This window comes from Centroberyx gerrardi, unplaced genomic scaffold (genome assembly GCF_048128805.1).
Source record: "Centroberyx gerrardi isolate f3 unplaced genomic scaffold, fCenGer3.hap1.cur.20231027 Scaffold_163, whole genome shotgun sequence".
In the NCBI taxonomy this organism is placed as follows: Eukaryota; Metazoa; Chordata; class Actinopteri; order Beryciformes; family Berycidae; genus Centroberyx; species Centroberyx gerrardi.
This window is the reverse complement of record NW_027605315.1, coordinates 11,912-29,827: the sequence shown is the minus strand read 5'-3', so window position 1 is coordinate 29,827 and position 17,916 is coordinate 11,912. Positions and strand designations below refer to the sequence as shown.

Genomic DNA, 17,916 nt, shown 5'->3' with positions numbered 1-17,916 from the left:
TCCACCGCCTCCAGATAGGGGTCGCTGTAGCTGGGGTTGGACTGGCCGATGTGCACAAACAGGTGCTTGTTAAACTGGGGAGAGGCAGAAGTGGATGTCAGGAGGTGACTGGAGCCAAAATTTCAAATGTCCAGTTCGCTACCACTACCAGGGGCACGGCTAGGAACTCTAGGCCATCTGTCACACTGGGCCTCACACCCTGATGCATCCAGCACAGTATCCCCTCGCCTGACTGTTGCTTCAAATCCCCCGAATGTATTCCCCCGTTTCCTCCCACTTGCAGCATCTATGATCATGGGATATACAGTTTGTCCTTGTTCCATTGTGTGTTAGTATGTACTGTGAAGTTGTCGATATGCTTCTACACCAATGGCACCAAGACAAGTTCCTGTACATTTATTGTAATCTGTGATTAAAGTGGTAAACTGTGATATCCTTATTTATTTTGGCAAAATCTTTGGTCATAAGCAGTCATTTCTGGTGGTGTTTTTTCACTACACTTTCCACAGATCACTTGCAGTCAAAGAGTGTTGCCAGTAGTGTGACGTCTTTTTCCTAGAATTGTTGTTGTGTTGTTTGAGTTTGTATTGGTACCGGTCTTTCCTTGTCTGTTCAGCCATGGCGGCTATCGCTGCTCATGCTAACCACTAAGTTTTATTTATTCCAAACAAACCGCTGTTGCTGCGGTCGGAAGCGTAAACACATCACTTCCTGTGCGCCAGAGGATTTTTCCAAAGAAAAACCAGGCGTTTAGAAGAGCCAATGTAAGAGCTTTCATGAACTTGGTATGGGTTGAAAAACTATTGTGTTATATCACTTGATGATAGCCTCATAGCCTTACATCTTTGTTGGCAGATGACTCAGCAGTTCTTAGCAAATTTAAATAAACAAATATTTACTAAAGTTGTGTGTGTGAGATAATGTCCCAGGTGAATTATTGATTGGGCTATGCTGCCTCCAGTCCAGTCTACTCACAGTCTCTGGGTCCTGAGGTTGCTCCAGGAAGGCGGAGAACTCCAGCATGCGGAGCTTGGAGCTGGCGATACTTCGACCCTGCCAGGGAGGGGCACCGGGCGACATGGACAGCCCCGCCGTGCTTTCATAACCTGGAGGTGAGAGGGCAGCATGTGTGTGAGCGTGGAAAGGAAACGTGAAACAAAATGCAGTGAGATTGCAGCTATTTCTCTGAGCTTTGTGTGAGTCACAAGCCAGGCGGTCTCATCAGCCGCTCTGTCAACACACCGAGGGAAAGCGAGAGAACCCACCTGTTATGGGGGGCGGGCCGGACGCTTGCATGGCGTAACTCTGCTGGGAGAAGGGCTTAATGCTGGGGAGACAAGACAGAGAAGGGAGAGAGAGGCATGTTATACACCGCCTCACCCTCGTGACCCCATCTCACACACTAACTGGACCGCCTGAACTCTAAAGACGCAGGTGGGAGAGCAATACAGCTGTTCTGAAATTCATCCATTTATTTGTCCATTCATTCTACGGCATGTACAAACTAACCTGATCGCATTAAAAGTAACTGATGGATAGCACCATGAGAGAGAAAGTTGAAAAAATGGCTACTCACTCTTCAGGACCTCCGGGCTGTCCTGGAAGTGCCCCGTGCCAAAACTGGGAAAAAAGAAATGACTCTATTATACACACTGCCACCCTAACTGCAGCTTAGGGGCGTCATTTATAAAAGATTCTTGACCTAATTCAAGCCAAAGTTGTGATTTAAGAAAATTTTAATCTGATGCCCAAATCTGTAGTTTACATTGACTTTCACCATTTTTCTGTGACATATCAAAGATAAAACTAATTTCTATCATTATCCAAGGTATGAATGCCATAAATAAGTTTAAATATGTTATGTTTTGTCCTTTAAACGTACTATGGAATCAAGGATGAAGTCAAAGATAATTTTTAGAAATGTGGCCCCAGCTCAGCCTTTCAGGTTGATATTGTATGAATAAGGTGGTGAAGGGGACACTGGTCAGTGATCCTCCAATAAAACTCCTACTTTAAGATATGACAAATGTGGGAATGGGTGTGACTGCATAGACTCACCCCACCAGCAGTGGGGTAGGCTGGCCTGGACAGGCCCTGGAGAGCCATCTTGTTCTGGAAGGCCGTGGCTGAGATGATCTGGGCTGAGGACATGGTGGCCATACTCTGGAGGGCCTTGTCTTTAGCGGCCTGGTCCTACAGAGAGAGAGCGAGAGAGAGAGAGAGAGAGAGAGAGAAAGAGAGAGAGAGAGAGAGAGAGAGAGACAGAGAGAGAGGGAGAGAGACAGACAGGCAGACAGACAGAGTTACGCCAAGGGTGAGCGCTGTTCAGACTCCATTTAAGTCAGCGCCCCACTTCACCGGTAACACAAGTAGAGCCGTAAATGGGAAATGAAGGGCTGAAGCCAGCTTGCATCATCGGTGTATCCCTGCCAGGCAGAGGGCTGGAGAGAAGGTGATATTGCAGTCAAGGGCCTTTGGGTCAAGAGTTAAGTTTATTGCTTTGGCAAGGGCAAGCCAGTGTTGACAACTAGCTTCTGTTAGAGGTCATATTGGAAGACAAGACAGGCAACAGGCTAATATGTTAATATACTAATGCTAATGGTAACAGAATTGCCTATTGCTAATGCTAACAAAAAAGAGTGTGCATGGCAGACAGTATAAAAAAGTGTCTTTCCTGTCCTATATAGTAAAGTGATATCCCTCTTGTCTTTGAATCAACTACTTCAGCAGTTTCCAAACCGCCGGGGACTACAAGCACTTGCCACCCAGCCCTAATGGGCAAGGCCACATGGTGCATTCTTCTTCCCAGAACTGGCTAACACAAGGGCATAGCTGAAATATGGGGGGTACATGTGGTAGGGATCTCAGTTACACCAAAGACGCATTTAAAAAGGCCTGTCAGAGAGACCAACCCTGTGACCGATGCCGGGCCCTGCCAGCTGAACCCTCATGGCCCGTGTCCAAGGTGAGGGAGAGTCCTGTTGCCTGCTGTGAGTGTGTGTCTGTGTGTGTGCGTTGGTGTGTGTGCGGATGAGAAACGTAAACTGAGAAAGTACTGGGGGGACAGGGATGTGTAAGCTCTCGCCCTACCGCACAGGAAAACTTTTATTGAAATACTTGCCTAATGTAATGCCTGGAAGGAACAATACAGAGATTAATTTGTTTCCTGACAATTACGTTTGGTTCATTTTGTTCATAATCCTGTACAGCAAGCCTCAGGCATGCTGAAATGTATTCACATTTCATTGAAATGTGTCATGTGCACTGAGTATTCCATTTAAAACTAGCATTAAATAGGAAATTAAATTTAAATAGCCAATCTCTTCTTCCATCCCTTTGTGTTGATGGAATTTGAATAAATGGCAGTACAAAGACCATAGATGTTGAAATACCTTTCACAAAAGATAAAACTTTATTAAGACTGGGAATAATATGGGGTAATTGTGTTTTATGAAGACTCTTTCCACCTGCTCCTGTTCAACTTGGCACAAAATCATGGAATTCACCTCAGCCGAACGAAGCACAATGCTCCAATTATTGCCTAAAAACCCATATGAACCAATCCCAAATATAATTCTCAGTCTTTACAAAGATACAACATACCAATGACACCTTAAATGCAGCAAAGAGAATTTTGTGGTAGCATGCATTGAACTGGAATGTATTACAAAATGCAGTACGGTTTAAGAAACATTGAGATTTTGAATTATTAACATGATAATTAAGTCCAACAAATATTTAAACTTTTTTTCTCCAACAGGAGCAGCACAGTAAAAACAGTGTGTCAGTGTGTATGAGTGAGCAGGCGGGGGATGACTCACGTAGCGTACCTTCAGCTTCACTTGAATCTCTCTGGCCTTCCGCCGCGCTAGAACCTGGATATGACTGGACACCTGAAAGACACAGACAACAGACAGCAATGCATTTATGTGGTTCTGTATGGCTAAGCTTTCATTGCAGATCCTTATATTGGCAGTGGACTACATGACTGGCCGATATCCAGTACTTAATAATAAGAAAATAATAAAAAAAATAAAAAAAAAGACCAATATTGGCCTAAATATATCAGCAAACTGATACATTAGTCTAACTGTATTTTGGATGTGAATCATGAGCATGTTTATGTTCAGTTTTTACTTTTTCCCTGCTTAGCCCCAACTCACCATTTGTATTTGTATTTCTATTTATTGTATTCTGGATTGACAACGCATTTCAAAAACCTAAAAAAAGGAGCATCTGTTGCTAGATGATACCGACTCTTACGGAGCAACATTGAATTAAATTTTCGATTCCACAACACAGCGATGAATTTGGCTACTGCTGTTGGACCAGCAGGTGTCCCGCTCTGCCTGCACCCTGTCCCAGGATCCATCCCTGATCCCCCACCATCCTCTCCTCTCTCCACTCCTCTCTTTCCATTCCCACACTACCCCTGCCAGATGACTTAGCGGGGACCCTTTCTCTACGCATCCATCACTGCCCATACATCAGCCCTTCCATATCAGATACCATAGTGGGTATAGAGTTCCAAATCCCTCGCCCATCCCGCCTCTCTCTCCCATCCGGATCACCGTATTCCCCAGCTTCTTTTCCCTTCTAACAAGCACTAGATCCATGAGGTGGTGAAGAAACAACACCGACATACGATCCTATAGCATTTGTGCGTTGGGCCCTGGCCCTAAATCAGTCGTCATCCCCAGTCCTCAACACAGGCACACGTTAGCCTGTGTGTGTGTGTGTGTGTGTGTGTTGGACATGGAGAGAGGAAGGAGGGGAAAGAGGCAAAAGCAGCATTACTCACTGTCATTACACCCTCTTTCTCCCTGTGTGTGTCTGTTTCATGCCTTGATTGATAATGCGTGATGGCTGCAGACAGCTCAGAGGGATGACGGTTCCCCCGGGTGTTGGGGCAACACTCAGCATGAGAGGATTTTATGGAAGGATTCAAAAATAGAGGCTGCTACAAGTGGGCTTTTTCGGAAGAACTGACCTGCTTCCTTGTCCGCGTCTTCCCCGTGCGCAGCTTGATGTACCGTGCGATCAGCTCATTTCGTCCTGTAAGGATCCAGAAAAAACTCATTTGAAATGTATTTGACGTTGAAATAATTCATGTTATACTGCATTTTCCATTTTAATCTGCAAAGCCTTGAGAAACTCTTAAGAGATCAAAAACATTAAGAGAGCTAAAACACACACTTTACAAAAACTGAGCGTGTTTCAACATAAAGTTTGCTTTGTTTTCATGACAATTTTGTTGTTTTGAGTTGTAATATTGGTAAAAACCCACAGTATATATAAGGCCCAGGGCAGAAGCTTTACATGCAGGTCCTGGCCATGGTGTAATTGAACTGCAAGTGGGGGGTAGATAGTGAACATGTTCTAAGTATGGAGGAATTAAAATGTTTACCGAAGCTAATTATTAACTCATCATCAGCGAGCAAGCTCTACATGCCTGGCTGGCCTGGCCAAACCTGGAAGCATAAGTGGGAGGAATGAAGGAATGTATAAATGCATTTATGTGCACATATGTATACAAGCAGTTTGTGTGTGTTGCCTTCATTGGAAGTCACTCTGCATAAGAGTGTCAGCTAAATTAAATGCCTAAATTCGAAGTCTGTTTGTTTTTCAGAGTGTGTTTGTCAGTGCACATATTTACAGTATAAGAACAATTTGCATGCACACATATACACGAAAGTGCGCAAAAAAACACGTGTCCAAGCGAGAGTCGAGGCTGTCAAGTGTGTCAACGGCAAAACTGCAAGTGCAAGTATATCACCGAGTAAGTATATACATCCGTCTCTGTGTGAGAGCTTGCATCGGTCTCAGCCTGGCCCCCTGAGCGTACAGTGCGCCCGTATCCCTATAGCAAGTGTGCATCTGCGTGCTGCCGCCGTTGACAGACAGGTCACATTGGCAGAGCAGGTGGAGGCAGCAGCCATGCGATCCCCGGACCGGACTCAGGACAGACACGCCACAGGCCGGTGACCAAGGGGGCCCAGTCCGGTGAGGCCGCCAGGCAGCTGGTGTGTATGTCAATGTTTATAGAATATGCCTTTACGCCCGCAGTAAATCTTTGGCTTGTTCCCCCCCATCCACAGTCTCTGGTTACAGGCTAAGGCACCGGAGGGCAACGGTCATGTGGCCTCTCTCACCCCCCCCATTCAATGGCAGAGATGGAGCGCACGCACACATATAATTACATGAATACAGTTTTTCAGTCTGGTGCAGGAAATCGGAGACATGAGCCCCCAAATTATTGTAGTGAATATAGTTTTTTGACAAGAAAATTATTCTTTAGTATGACCTGGCTGGCTCTGTAATGCTGCCATAGCATTCCCAAGTCCATGCAATATAAGATGGTCTGGATAAAAAGATATTAGACAAGGCATACACATATGCATAGTGATACACATACGCAGACGCACTAGTCATTAAATTGCAGATCAGCACCCTACAAACACATATTAAGAAATGAGAAGACACACACACACACACACACACACACACACACACACAAGACCAGTTACAGAGTGAATAACACAACTTTGTGAGGAGGTCTCTCACACCCCCACACAGGCACACACACACATACACAAACACACTCACAAGCACATACACAAAATACACAGAGAGAAAGAGACATACAAGGGTTTGCTAGACTTTACACCACCTCTTAAACACGGTCACTTTTCCCTCGGCACCACATCTCCATGTGAATTAACACACAGATCAGTCACGACACACAAGCTAGAACAAACCCGTCAGATTTTCCTCACATAGTGATGCTTGGGTCAGACCTCACAACCCTGTCCAAACCGACCAATCATATGACCCCAGTTGGGGAAAAGAGGAAACATGAAGCCCGTCTGAGCCCCCATCAGAAGCTCTGGCAGCCAATAAAAGTGATCAGATTCTGTGCGGAATGCCAAACATCATTTCTTCCCGGCGCTCATGTGAACCGGCCGGCCCAGAGACAGGGTGGCAGCCCTCACAGATCGCTCAGACATGAGTTTCCACTTATGAGGCTTTTTAAAAGCATTCAAGTTCTATTGCTGGGTCATTACATGGAACGACCCAGATTTTCCCTGCTGGGTATATAAACTGGCAACCTTTCAGTCACAAGTCTGCGCTAAAGTTTAGGCTACAACCTCTTAAACATTGTGAAGAAAACAATATGTATTCATTATGCTTTTATATTTTGTATATAAGCTGTATTTTGGATGGAGGCTATGATAATTCAAGATAACTGCAAAATAAGTCACAGGCATTCAAAGTTAGATATGGAAGAAATTATGCTTGAGGCAGGAGGCCATTAGCCGAGTTCATCGGCCCCCAAAGTGGTTCAAGTGTTAAAAGTGTTAAAAGTGTTAAAAGTGTTAAAAGTGTTAAAAGTGTTCGAGTTACATGGCGGGGTCATTACATGGAAAATGGCACTGAAGGAACAGCTGGAAATTAAGAAGATTCGAGGGCAATTTAATGTTCATTTTTTCTGTGAATCAGTGTTGGTTGGGGGAGCAAAGGAGGAAAAAGTGGTCGATGTGAGCCCTTGTGAAGTTCCAGGCCCCTGACACACACACACACACACACACACGCACGCTAACAGAGCACAGTACCCAGCTGTAGAGCTGCCTTTGTGTCAGGCTTTTGTGGACTTAAACCCCTCTCTCAGTTGCTGTCTACTCTAGTGTATACACACAGTCACACACAGATACAGACACACACACACTCTCACACACACACACAGACACACACTTCGGACCCAGTCACGGCATTCATTCTGTCTCAATCTTATTTTCCTTTCGAGGCTGGAACTCCTCAACCGTTCAGTGTTTATCGGGAGGTGCACTCGCCGGCCGATTGTTTGAGTCCCTAAATGCATATTTCTTTAATCCCCCAGGGATTAAGAAAGTGTTCCACGTTTCCTCGCAATCACAGTCTTGAAAAGACGAACAGAGAGCTTTGTCCAAGTCCTCACAGTACTTGACCTCAAATCAACATTAACTTGTCTGTATCGAGTTCCTCACATTACAGCAGCAAGTTCTTCCAGTTCCCAGCAGTTTGTGTTCTGGAAACTTCACTGAGTGTACAGTAAGTGGCCATTGTGTATCCAATAGGGATTTTAAAAGTCGCAGACTGATGCATGAGCATGTCCCTGCTGCAGGATAAAAGACACTTTTCCTGAATTCAGGAAAAACATCCCTCTTTTCGGTTTGATAGCCACGCATTTTTGAAATTCTGTTAAGGGTTTGCAAGAGTTTCATGGGCCCGAGTGTCATAAAACTTGCTCAACCTGTAAAGGATTATGACAACTTTCAAGTTAAGTAAAAGCATGAAAACTATTGAAATTGGAGTTGCAAGATTTTTCTGTGACAACAGCGATATTATCCATATATAACTGTATAGTATCTAGACTCAGGATGCATAGGTATAGAAAGATGAAAGAAGAAAAATCTTTAATCTTTAATGTTTTCTACATGAAGTTCCCAAGTAAAATGTTTTTCCTTCTCATGAATGATGATTTTAAAAAAGTATAGCTCTGATTCAGCATGGGGCAACCTATCACAATCCGTCTATGGTAGCATCCCTATTCAAAATTAGCCATGTATGATGGCGAACATTAAACAGCTTCATTAATGAGCTGTCAAGAGACTTCATGTGCTCATATCAGATGCTCTGCCACTCCTAGTGTGGGGGCGTGGGGCAGGGCCCATCAAAAATACCCTCCAACACACCCGTGAGATCAGAGAGGGGACTCAGTCACACAGCGATGAGATCATGATGTCCAATGGGAGCAGGACAGACAGAGAGCTCACGCCGGCCAAGGCTGTAGGAAAGTCACTAGGAACATTATACCTTCACCCACTGGTCCACAGTTTGATGCTGTTTATCACACCGCCTGCAGTCATGGACTTGTCTGGGGGAAATCTGATTCTGGAAAAAATTCTTAAGGGCACAAAAAGTGACCACAGCAGCAGCCAAGCCAGTGTGTTCCAGAGTTCAGGGGATATGGCTGCTGGGTTGTGCAACCTGAGAAACTGCAATGCATAGATAGTTTGTGATTGAAAGGAATATTTCTGTTGCTAGTAGATGCCAGGGAAGTATCTAGACTCTGATTCAGACTCTGAAATATTTATGGTCTCTCGTATTGCATGGGACAGAAAATGGTCTTTGACGTAATGACAGCACAACCTAATAATAATACAGTTATATAGAGAAAAAATATAAGTAAAACAGTTTGCAAAGTCACGTTGGAGCAGTTTGTCTTTGCAAACACACATATGCACAGAAACTGAAACATAGCTGCATGTAATAAGCTGCTCTAACAAAGCAACTCTGAGATGCTGTCACATATAAAATAAGTGGTAAATAGTCTAAAGTGTAATCAAAAAATATGTTTTTAATGTCATCATCCCAGAGTCATACCTTTAATTCTGTATTTCTAACTTAAGTCTCCCAAAGTTTTGATCTACTGTATTCAATCCTGGGTTGGTGATGATCTTAAAGGAGCCTCACAAACACTGTTTCACCCCTGCACCCTCTGGTCCTCACCCCTACAGGCCTGTTGGCAGAGGTCAGGGAGAGGTCACGGGGGTTAGCGGAGGGAGCCGCACAGTGTCACGCAAAGATGCAACACCCCCCCCCCTCTTCCCCCTCTTCTTCCAAAGTCAACCCCTAGGCCTGGCTGGTCATAAATCTGCCCTTCCCCAACGGGCTGTGATTGTCACTGGCCTCGTCTGATCTCCCTCTCTCTCTCCTTCTCTCTTCCTCTCTCTCTCTCTCTCTCTCTCTCTCTCTCTCTCAGCCCAGTGCATTCCTCACATTCCTATACGCTGACTGGTCCGCACCGGGTTCTGCATCTGCTGCCCCAACATTGCCCCATGGGTCCGAGTCCTGTGTGTGTGTGTGTGTATGTGTGTGTGTTTGTGTACATCAGCACCCATTCACCCCTATGTGAATAAAATCATCCTATACTACCGTAGCACAGGGATTGATTAGCACACCTCCCTATTCTACACCATTGAACAATCAGGCCTTGAATTAAATGTTATAGTCTACAATCATCAGAATCATCATTTAATAGCAAAAGCACTGACCAGCTCTACTGATACTGTACCTCCATCCGACCAGAACAGTGCTGTTCCTCAGCGCCAAACCTGAACATGCCTGTTGCACCTCTGTCATATTTTAAACCTTGTGCAGATTGTGTGTGTGTGTGCATGTGTCTCTGTGTATGCAAGCTGCCAGCCTCTCTCAACACACATCTGCCAGCCATACGTTTCCCCTCGGCAGCACATATGCCCCTCTGTGTCTGCTCAGGAGAACAAAGGTCACATTTAGGCTGCAGGAATGTCTTGGCTGGGTGCTATTTCCCCTCCGATAGAGCCTGGATACAGCCTACTGAGCTCTGAAGAGAACTCTATCAGGCTTGGATACCGGCGACAAAGTCAAGTCAGTACAGTGGCAGTGATGCAGCGACTCTGCTGGTCCAGCATCAAGTCAGACTCTACTAGAAACGCCCCCAAAATGAGATCCACCATTTAAAAAAAAATGACCAAATTAATTGAAAGTAGAGCAGATTCCTTCCTTCCTAAAGTTATCGGTCATCTTATGATCACTCCTAGTAACATAGTCATGTTTTTGTGGATAGAATCGTCTGCGTTTTTTAAGTACTGACTAAATAGCAAATCTTTCTAAAATGGATATACAGAGTTTTTTTTATGGACCCATTCATTCTCTTCAGTCTGGTCTCACAATATTTCGTACAATTAGCATGATGTCTTAAAATGACTTTCTCTCATTTTTCATGCTTGAAAAGTGTGAGAAAGTCATTTAAAAATAAAATGCATTTCCAGACCACTAAAGGATTACGTGAAGGAGAAACAGGCAGAGGTTTGACATTAAAATCGTGCAGTGGAAACTGAGGCCAATTTGGAGGGTGTGGAGGTCGGGGTGGCGGATGGGCCTTCATCTGCCTTCAACTCTGGTGACTCGCGTTCATCTAGCCAAACCAAAAGTGTGCCCTGATTTTTGACAAAGGATAGTATTTCTACCACAGGAGTAAATTTAACAGACATCTCCAGCTCCATTACATACACACAACCTAAATCAGCTGCCAAAACTGTCTTCGCAATCACAGAGATTTATGCAATGATGCGATGCAATTTCTGCGAGGCTGCACGTATGGCAAACGCACAGACAGATCAGCAGATGTCTGGCCTGTTTGGACCCGTCCACCTTCCACCTTGCTGATCTAAGATGTCTGGATGACAGTGACAGCTCTGTTACATGGCTGTCACTGCTCACCGTGTCTGGTCGGTTGCATTGCAAGAGAGAGAGAGAGAGAGCGAGAAAGACAGACAGAGCGTAGCGTCTGGATTCCAGGACTACATCAACAGACGGGGGTTCCTCGAAAACCCTCCAGAGAGCATCAAATCCCATGAGAGCCTGAAGGTCAGTGTCAGAGCTATAGGGTTACGATGGGAGGTTCAGGCTCATCCTCCCGCTCATGTGACACCCCAACACACACCCCATCCTCCCCCCAACACCGCATCAGGGAGGCTCAGGTGTCCCCAGCCAGTGTCCACTCAAATCTGATGCCAGGTTAGGCCCTTCGGATGAAATAGTAGCACCAGAAAAAACAGACTGGGGAGCACTGGTTAGGTTAACAACTTAAAGTGTACTCTTGGGTGGTCTTCTTCGCTGATTTAGAAAGCACTGGAATGACATACGTGTGTTCTATCTTCGACAAGTCGTGTTTTTCTAAAATCACTAGGGTGACCTGGTGGTAACAGAGACCATCCTATAACCGTTAAGTCACAGGTTTCATCCCGACACCTGCCAATGTGTCCACCAACAGTCTTGTGTCCTGTCAAAGTGTCTTAGCGAGACACTGAGGCCTCAGCTGCTCACTCATTTCATACGTGACTCTGTATAAGGGCGGCAGCTAAATGTATGTAAATGCAGAAATGCACGTCTTAGAGCAGAGCTTTGGGACACGATTACCGACAGCAACTACTTGAAAACATAGGCCCTCAAAGCTTTTATCAAAAGTCAACAGGCCAAGGTCGCCAGTGAATCTCTCACTTGACTGGGAAAGTTTGAACCTCGGTGAGGACTCGCCTTTGCTTTCCATTGACCTTTACATCACGTTCTCAATGGGGATGAGTTGAGAGAAAAACATATTTGCATTGCCTGACAAAAACCGACAATGGGTTGAATTTGTTGCACAAGCAGAGCTTAGTGGGAGCATGATTCAGTGTGTGGGTATTCTTTGTTCTGCACTGACAGAAAAACATGCCACTATACTGAGGGAAGCTTTGTTGACTTTATCCACGACACTGACACGGCAGTTATGTTTTACAGGAAGCAAGATGACCAAAGCGTAAGAAAAGTGATTCTTGTACAAATGTTAGAAACATGGGCTGAGGAAAACAAGTGGGACAAAACCAAATTGCTGGATAAAACATGGTAAGATGCAAAATTTAATGCTGCCAAATACAAATGAGTAAAAAGGCATCTTTATATTACACATCTAGTATTGCTAAAGTGGTACATAAATTATCATGGCATTTATATGACAGCAAATAAACAAGGAACATAATCATATTTCCGCTGCCACATTCTTCCAGCGAGGGCTGTCAGCACATTGGTTTCCATTGCACCAGAACATAGGGACTGCTTTTCCATTATTGCAGCATGAGGCCTATGGTCAAACCGCAGGGCACGTCTCTCGCTCTGCAGCCCCCGGGCCCCTGCTGTGAGACACTTGGTCTGTGAGAGCAGGCTTTAAAAAGCCATTCTCCCCGCTGGATCTCTGTTACTTTACAGGCCGGTCATTAGCTCAGAGAGACATAGCAGAACACAGAGCCACAGAGGGCAGGAAATGTTTTCCTTGGCAGATGCATGTCGAATTACCGGCCGGCACACAAAACCACCACAATACCCGTGACACCGTCCCTAATAAGCGAGCTAATAGGTCCGTTGAGTAATGGGCGCGAGGGCCAGCGCTATGCAAAGTATTATGGGAAAAAATGTGGTGAATGTACGAGGAATATGGGGTAAAAACATTCCATTCAATTTAAGAATTTACAATGGATAGAAGACGATCCACACGCATGCCATCTGTTTAGCCGCTCGAAGACTCAATATCGCATTGTTTCGCGAAGAATGGCTTTCATTCTGTAAAGGGGAATTCATCCTAAAATTCAGAGTATGTTGCTCTTGGCCGACAGAAACATAGGTATGTTGTTTGGAGTTTGTTTTGTCTACTTATCCATATTTAGCCCATGAAAGGAGACTAAATAACATTTCTAAAACTATGATATCATTGCATTACAATTTCATGTATGCCTTTAAAAATATTATCAGCTAATATTTGATTTAGCCCCTTGTAACCTGATTTAAATTCACCCATTAGTTTGGATTCAAGAAGATACATTACTACACAAGTGCTTTAATTACATTGATAACACTAAAGACCTCCAAAGTGGCTTTGCATTGATTGTGGTTGCTTGAATGACTTGAGTTGTTGGCCACTGGTGACCCTGAGAATAGTGATAAAGGGGAGGGTGGGGGGTGTGGTGGGGTGGCATGGGGGAGGCCGAGGGGGTTGCAGGGGCTGTAAGGAAGGGCTGGTTTAGGGGTGATGGGGGTGATGGGGGTGATGGGGGCAACGGGTCCAGTCTTGTCTCTTTTCTCAAGTCATAAATCTGTATTTGCTGCAAGGCTGTCAGGTTGAACTTAGGGAGCAGCTGGAGGTGAACTGAAAGGCAGACAGACACACTGACAGACTGACTGGGGATGGAGGAGGGGGAGGGGGGGGGGGGGCATGGAGGACAGAAAAGGAGAGGGAGTCTGTGACTGAGACTGTGCGATATGAGGGAGGTAAATCACAGAAATAGCAGGGAGCAGAGCAGGCACAAAGACACAATCTCTCTCTCTCTCTCTCTCTCTCTCTCTCTCTCTCTCTCTCGCTCTCTCTCTCTCTCTCTCTCTCTCACACACACACACACACACACACACACACACACACACACGCATAAAACCGGGGACAGGTGTGAGACAGCTCCAGTGGGCCCCAGGGCCATGCAAGACACCACTGCCCACCTTGGTGTTTATTTGTCCACCCCCCTCCTCCCCCTCCCCCCCCCTCCTCCCTCCCCCCTCCAGGCGCTCAAAGGGTAAACGTCTATTCTGGTTTAGGGTTACAGCCGAGCTGCCTTGAACCCCCGGGCTCCCGAGCGCACATGCCATTCCTGGCGGGCCAACGTGCTCCCTGGCGCGCATCACCTGCCCCTGACCCCCGCAGGGAGGAAGGGGCACCTCAATGCCCGCCTTGCCAAGAACCCCCACCCTCCCCGCACCACCACCACCCCCTACCCCCCTTTCCCCATCCGGCCCCCTATCCCCATGACACAGAATGTGCCACCTGCCCTGTCTCCTCTGCCCTCCACCCCCCCAACTATTATTACAGGCTTTATAAGGGTTTAAGTGTCGATCAGAGGGCGGCCATGACCTCGATAGGTGGCTAAGCTAGGCTAGGTAAGCTAACAGTTAAAGGAGCTGACTGGCGTAGTGACAAAACGGGGTGATGACAGAGCCTGTCTGATAAGCACCACTACCTCTGTCCCCCGGCACCCCGGTTTTCCACTGACCGGATCCGCTATCAAACAGTCAGGCAGTAGGACAGACTATGGCCAAGCCATCTGTTACCAAGCATCTTTCAGCAAGATGTCGAGGAGGAAAGTCACTTCACGTTCCCCTGTGGAAGTACATGGGGTTCCCAACGCTTGTTTGGCAATAAGAATACACCAAGATTCAATGAGAAAAGACCTGCAGTAAAGTTGGTGCAACCAGGCTTTCACCTGGTTACACCAACTTTATTGCAACCTTATTGCAACCATATTCAAGGTTTATTTGAGGATTATTTGGATGGTAAGGCGCAAAACACTCTCAATATCCCTAAATAGATAGCTACATATTAGTTAAAAACCATGACGTTTCGGTCTAAACAACCTTCATCAGTCAATCAACAACACAAAAAGATGACTTTATGCACAATCCAACTGGTGGGAATAAACAAGCCCACAGGTGATTAAAATAAATTATTTATTGTAACAAGTTATTTATACCTGTGGGATTGTTTATTCCCAACCCTTGGATTGTATATAATGTTGTATTTTTCTATTGTTAATTGTCTTATAGAGGTCCCAAACATCATGGTTTTTCAATTAATAAATAGAGATCTATTTTTGGATATTGAGAGTGTCATGCCTTCCTATCCTAGTATGCATTTTATACGTTTAAGGTAGCACCTCTTGTCTTCTTGCCAGAGCTCAGATCTCCCTTCCACTATCTGAGGATTGCATGAATGAAAGGTAATGAAATGCATATTGGGAGCGCATAGCAAAGAAACAGACCACGGCCAAACTAGGCGAACAATGTAATGTCTCTGGCAAAGTCACAGTTAGTGTGGAAAATCCCAACAAGATTCCTCAAAGATTACTGGAAGCAATTAAACACAAAGTTGCCATCCGTGCCAACTAATTAGAATCAGTGAGCTCTGGGAAGGATGTGAGAACCACGATGACGTCAGATTTACACCCCACTCTTCTGAACTTGTTTGAGTTGAGGGATTTGGGGCTAATTTTGGTAACAGGAATACTGTAAGGCACTGTCCACAAACACTGCCAAAAATACAATGGGATAAAGGTCTAGCCAAAATAACTAACTGTAGTAAAGCTGATGAGGGTGAAAATCCTACTCGAAGATGAACAGTGTGACATATAAATAAAAGGATTGGTGTGTGTGTGTGTGTGTGTGTGTGTGTGTGTGTGTATGTGTGTAAAAGAATGAGTGTCTGTTTTATTACACATCATGCCATCACACGCTATGGGACCACGTGGAATTGACAGCTGTGCAGGAAACAGGAGTGGTGTGGAACATGAACATGAGAAAGAGTGGTGAGAACTGATGTATGCGTGTGTGTATATATGTGTGTGTGTGTGTGCGCGCTTGTGCAACTGTACGGGCATCTGTGGGAGAGTGTGTGGGTGTAAGACAAAGTGCCTTTGTCTGACCATATGTAGTTGAGTGTACAGTGGAAAGTGTGTGAAAACCAATATTGGTTTGATGGACTGTGTGCATGAGACTAGACCTGGAGGGCGCTGCCGTACCCTTCTGCCCAACCACAACGCGGATGTGGCTTGACCCAATTTGGGTCAATATAGTCTTTGTATGAGTAGAGGTTCACGGGTTGTATGTTGTTAGTCTACCACATCTGTGTTTGTCATGACAACTGCCTTTTTGCTCAGGTCCATCTTAAAGGAATAGTTCATCCCAAAATGAAAATTCAGTCATTAACTACTCATGTCAGTCAAAACTCCATTGAAGTTTGAGCAAAAACTGATCACAGAGCAAGTTAACCCCCGTCGCTCCAACTCAGCCTTCTTCCAAACTATTGAAATTAATGGAACCAAATCCAGAAGTCCAATATTTACCTCATTAAATTCCAGAACAAAGCAATGTCATTGAGGAAAATATAGGAGGTAATGAGGTAAATATTCAACTTTTGGACCCACAGTGCAATCGCTTGGCTACAAAATCACTTTGATTATTCTGCGTGAGCTGTCAATAATTTGGAAGCAGGCTGAGATGAAACTGCGTGGGCTAACTGGCTCTATGTTCAGTTTTTGTATGAACTTCAATGGAGTTTTGACTGACATGGGGGTGAGTAGTTAATGACTGAATTTTCATTTTGATGTAAACTATTCCTTGAAAAAAAGTTTTTTTTTTGGCTCATTTGGACTACTTACATAAATATAGGTTACATAAATAAAATAAAAAATGGAAAAAGTAAACTGAAGCTGAAATTCATATACTATGGTGAAAGATTATGGATTATCGCTGCCTGAACTGACTGATTTGAAGGTGATTTACCCACAACCCTGCTCTAGATAGAAGCTGTTCACTATTGTGTTATCATCCTGTTCAAGCAGAAAGAGGCACACAGATCGGACGATAGCGGTGGGCGTACCGTACATCTTGCCCTCGTCTGAGAGGATGATCTTCCTGCGGCCACAGGGCGGGTAGATGGCCAGGGCCTCCTGGAAGCTCTGCTCGATGTCCGGGCTCCACACGCCCTCCGCATCGTTCTCCAGGGGCTTGTCGAGCGCCTCGCCCAGCTCCTCGCTCCCGCCCCCGGGGGAGGGAGCCGGCACCCACTCCGCAGACGTGGTGGGAGGACGGAAAGGGGGCCACAGAGCAGGGGGGTGGAGGGTCGGGGTTGGGGGGAGGTGGGGATGGGTGGAGAAGGAGAAGAGGGCAGGTGCAGATAGTTGGGGTGGAGTTGCCTGTATGAAGTCCAAAGGTGTGATGATGATGGGTCAGGATGTGGCAGCGTGGTCCTAGGAAAGCAAAAAAAAAAAAATTACAATGAAATTCACATTGGGGATTTTTTAAATCTAGATTTATCCAGGGGAGCTATTGCATGCATGCTATTTTTCAGCAGTGTCTTGCTTCACATTCACACAGTTACTCATTTTCACACCTGAGAGTTGCCTTGTACAACCACAGTCATCTACTGTTGAGCACGGAGCAGCTCCACTGGAGCTGGTGCAGGTTGAGTCACTTGTTCACTTCAACAGTAGTTTTAGAGTTAGGGGAGAGCATTACATATTCACTTTTTTCCCACATTTTCCTGGGAAACGTCCCTTTCACAAGCTCATCTCTCTAAACTTTAGGCTACTGTCCTTTCCTATCACCATTAATGTGATGTGAAAGTAATTTTAGGAGAAAACACAATACGCATGTTATTTAAAATGATAGATTACATTTGTCAATGCTGCAATATGGCTCTGCGAGCCGTTTTCAATGGATTTTTGAAAACAATGGGAGCCTATGGTTTCCGGGAGGTCA

General features: G+C 45.2%; 1 protein-coding gene across 1 annotated transcript; it reads right to left on the bottom strand.

The window, feature by feature from the left end:
• Nucleotides 1-8: 8 nt before the first annotated feature.
• LOC139929732 (transcriptional enhancer factor TEF-3-like) lies at nt 9-17,384 on the bottom strand (the record flags this gene model as incomplete). Its single annotated transcript, XM_078282446.1, has 8 exons — nt 9-74; nt 976-1,106; nt 1,266-1,327; nt 1,577-1,620; nt 2,059-2,193; nt 3,831-3,893; nt 4,991-5,055; nt 17,036-17,384. Coding segments are annotated over 8 exons (915 nt in total), but the record flags the coding sequence as incomplete, so codon positions are not given.
• Nucleotides 17,385-17,916: the final 532 nt, after the last annotated feature.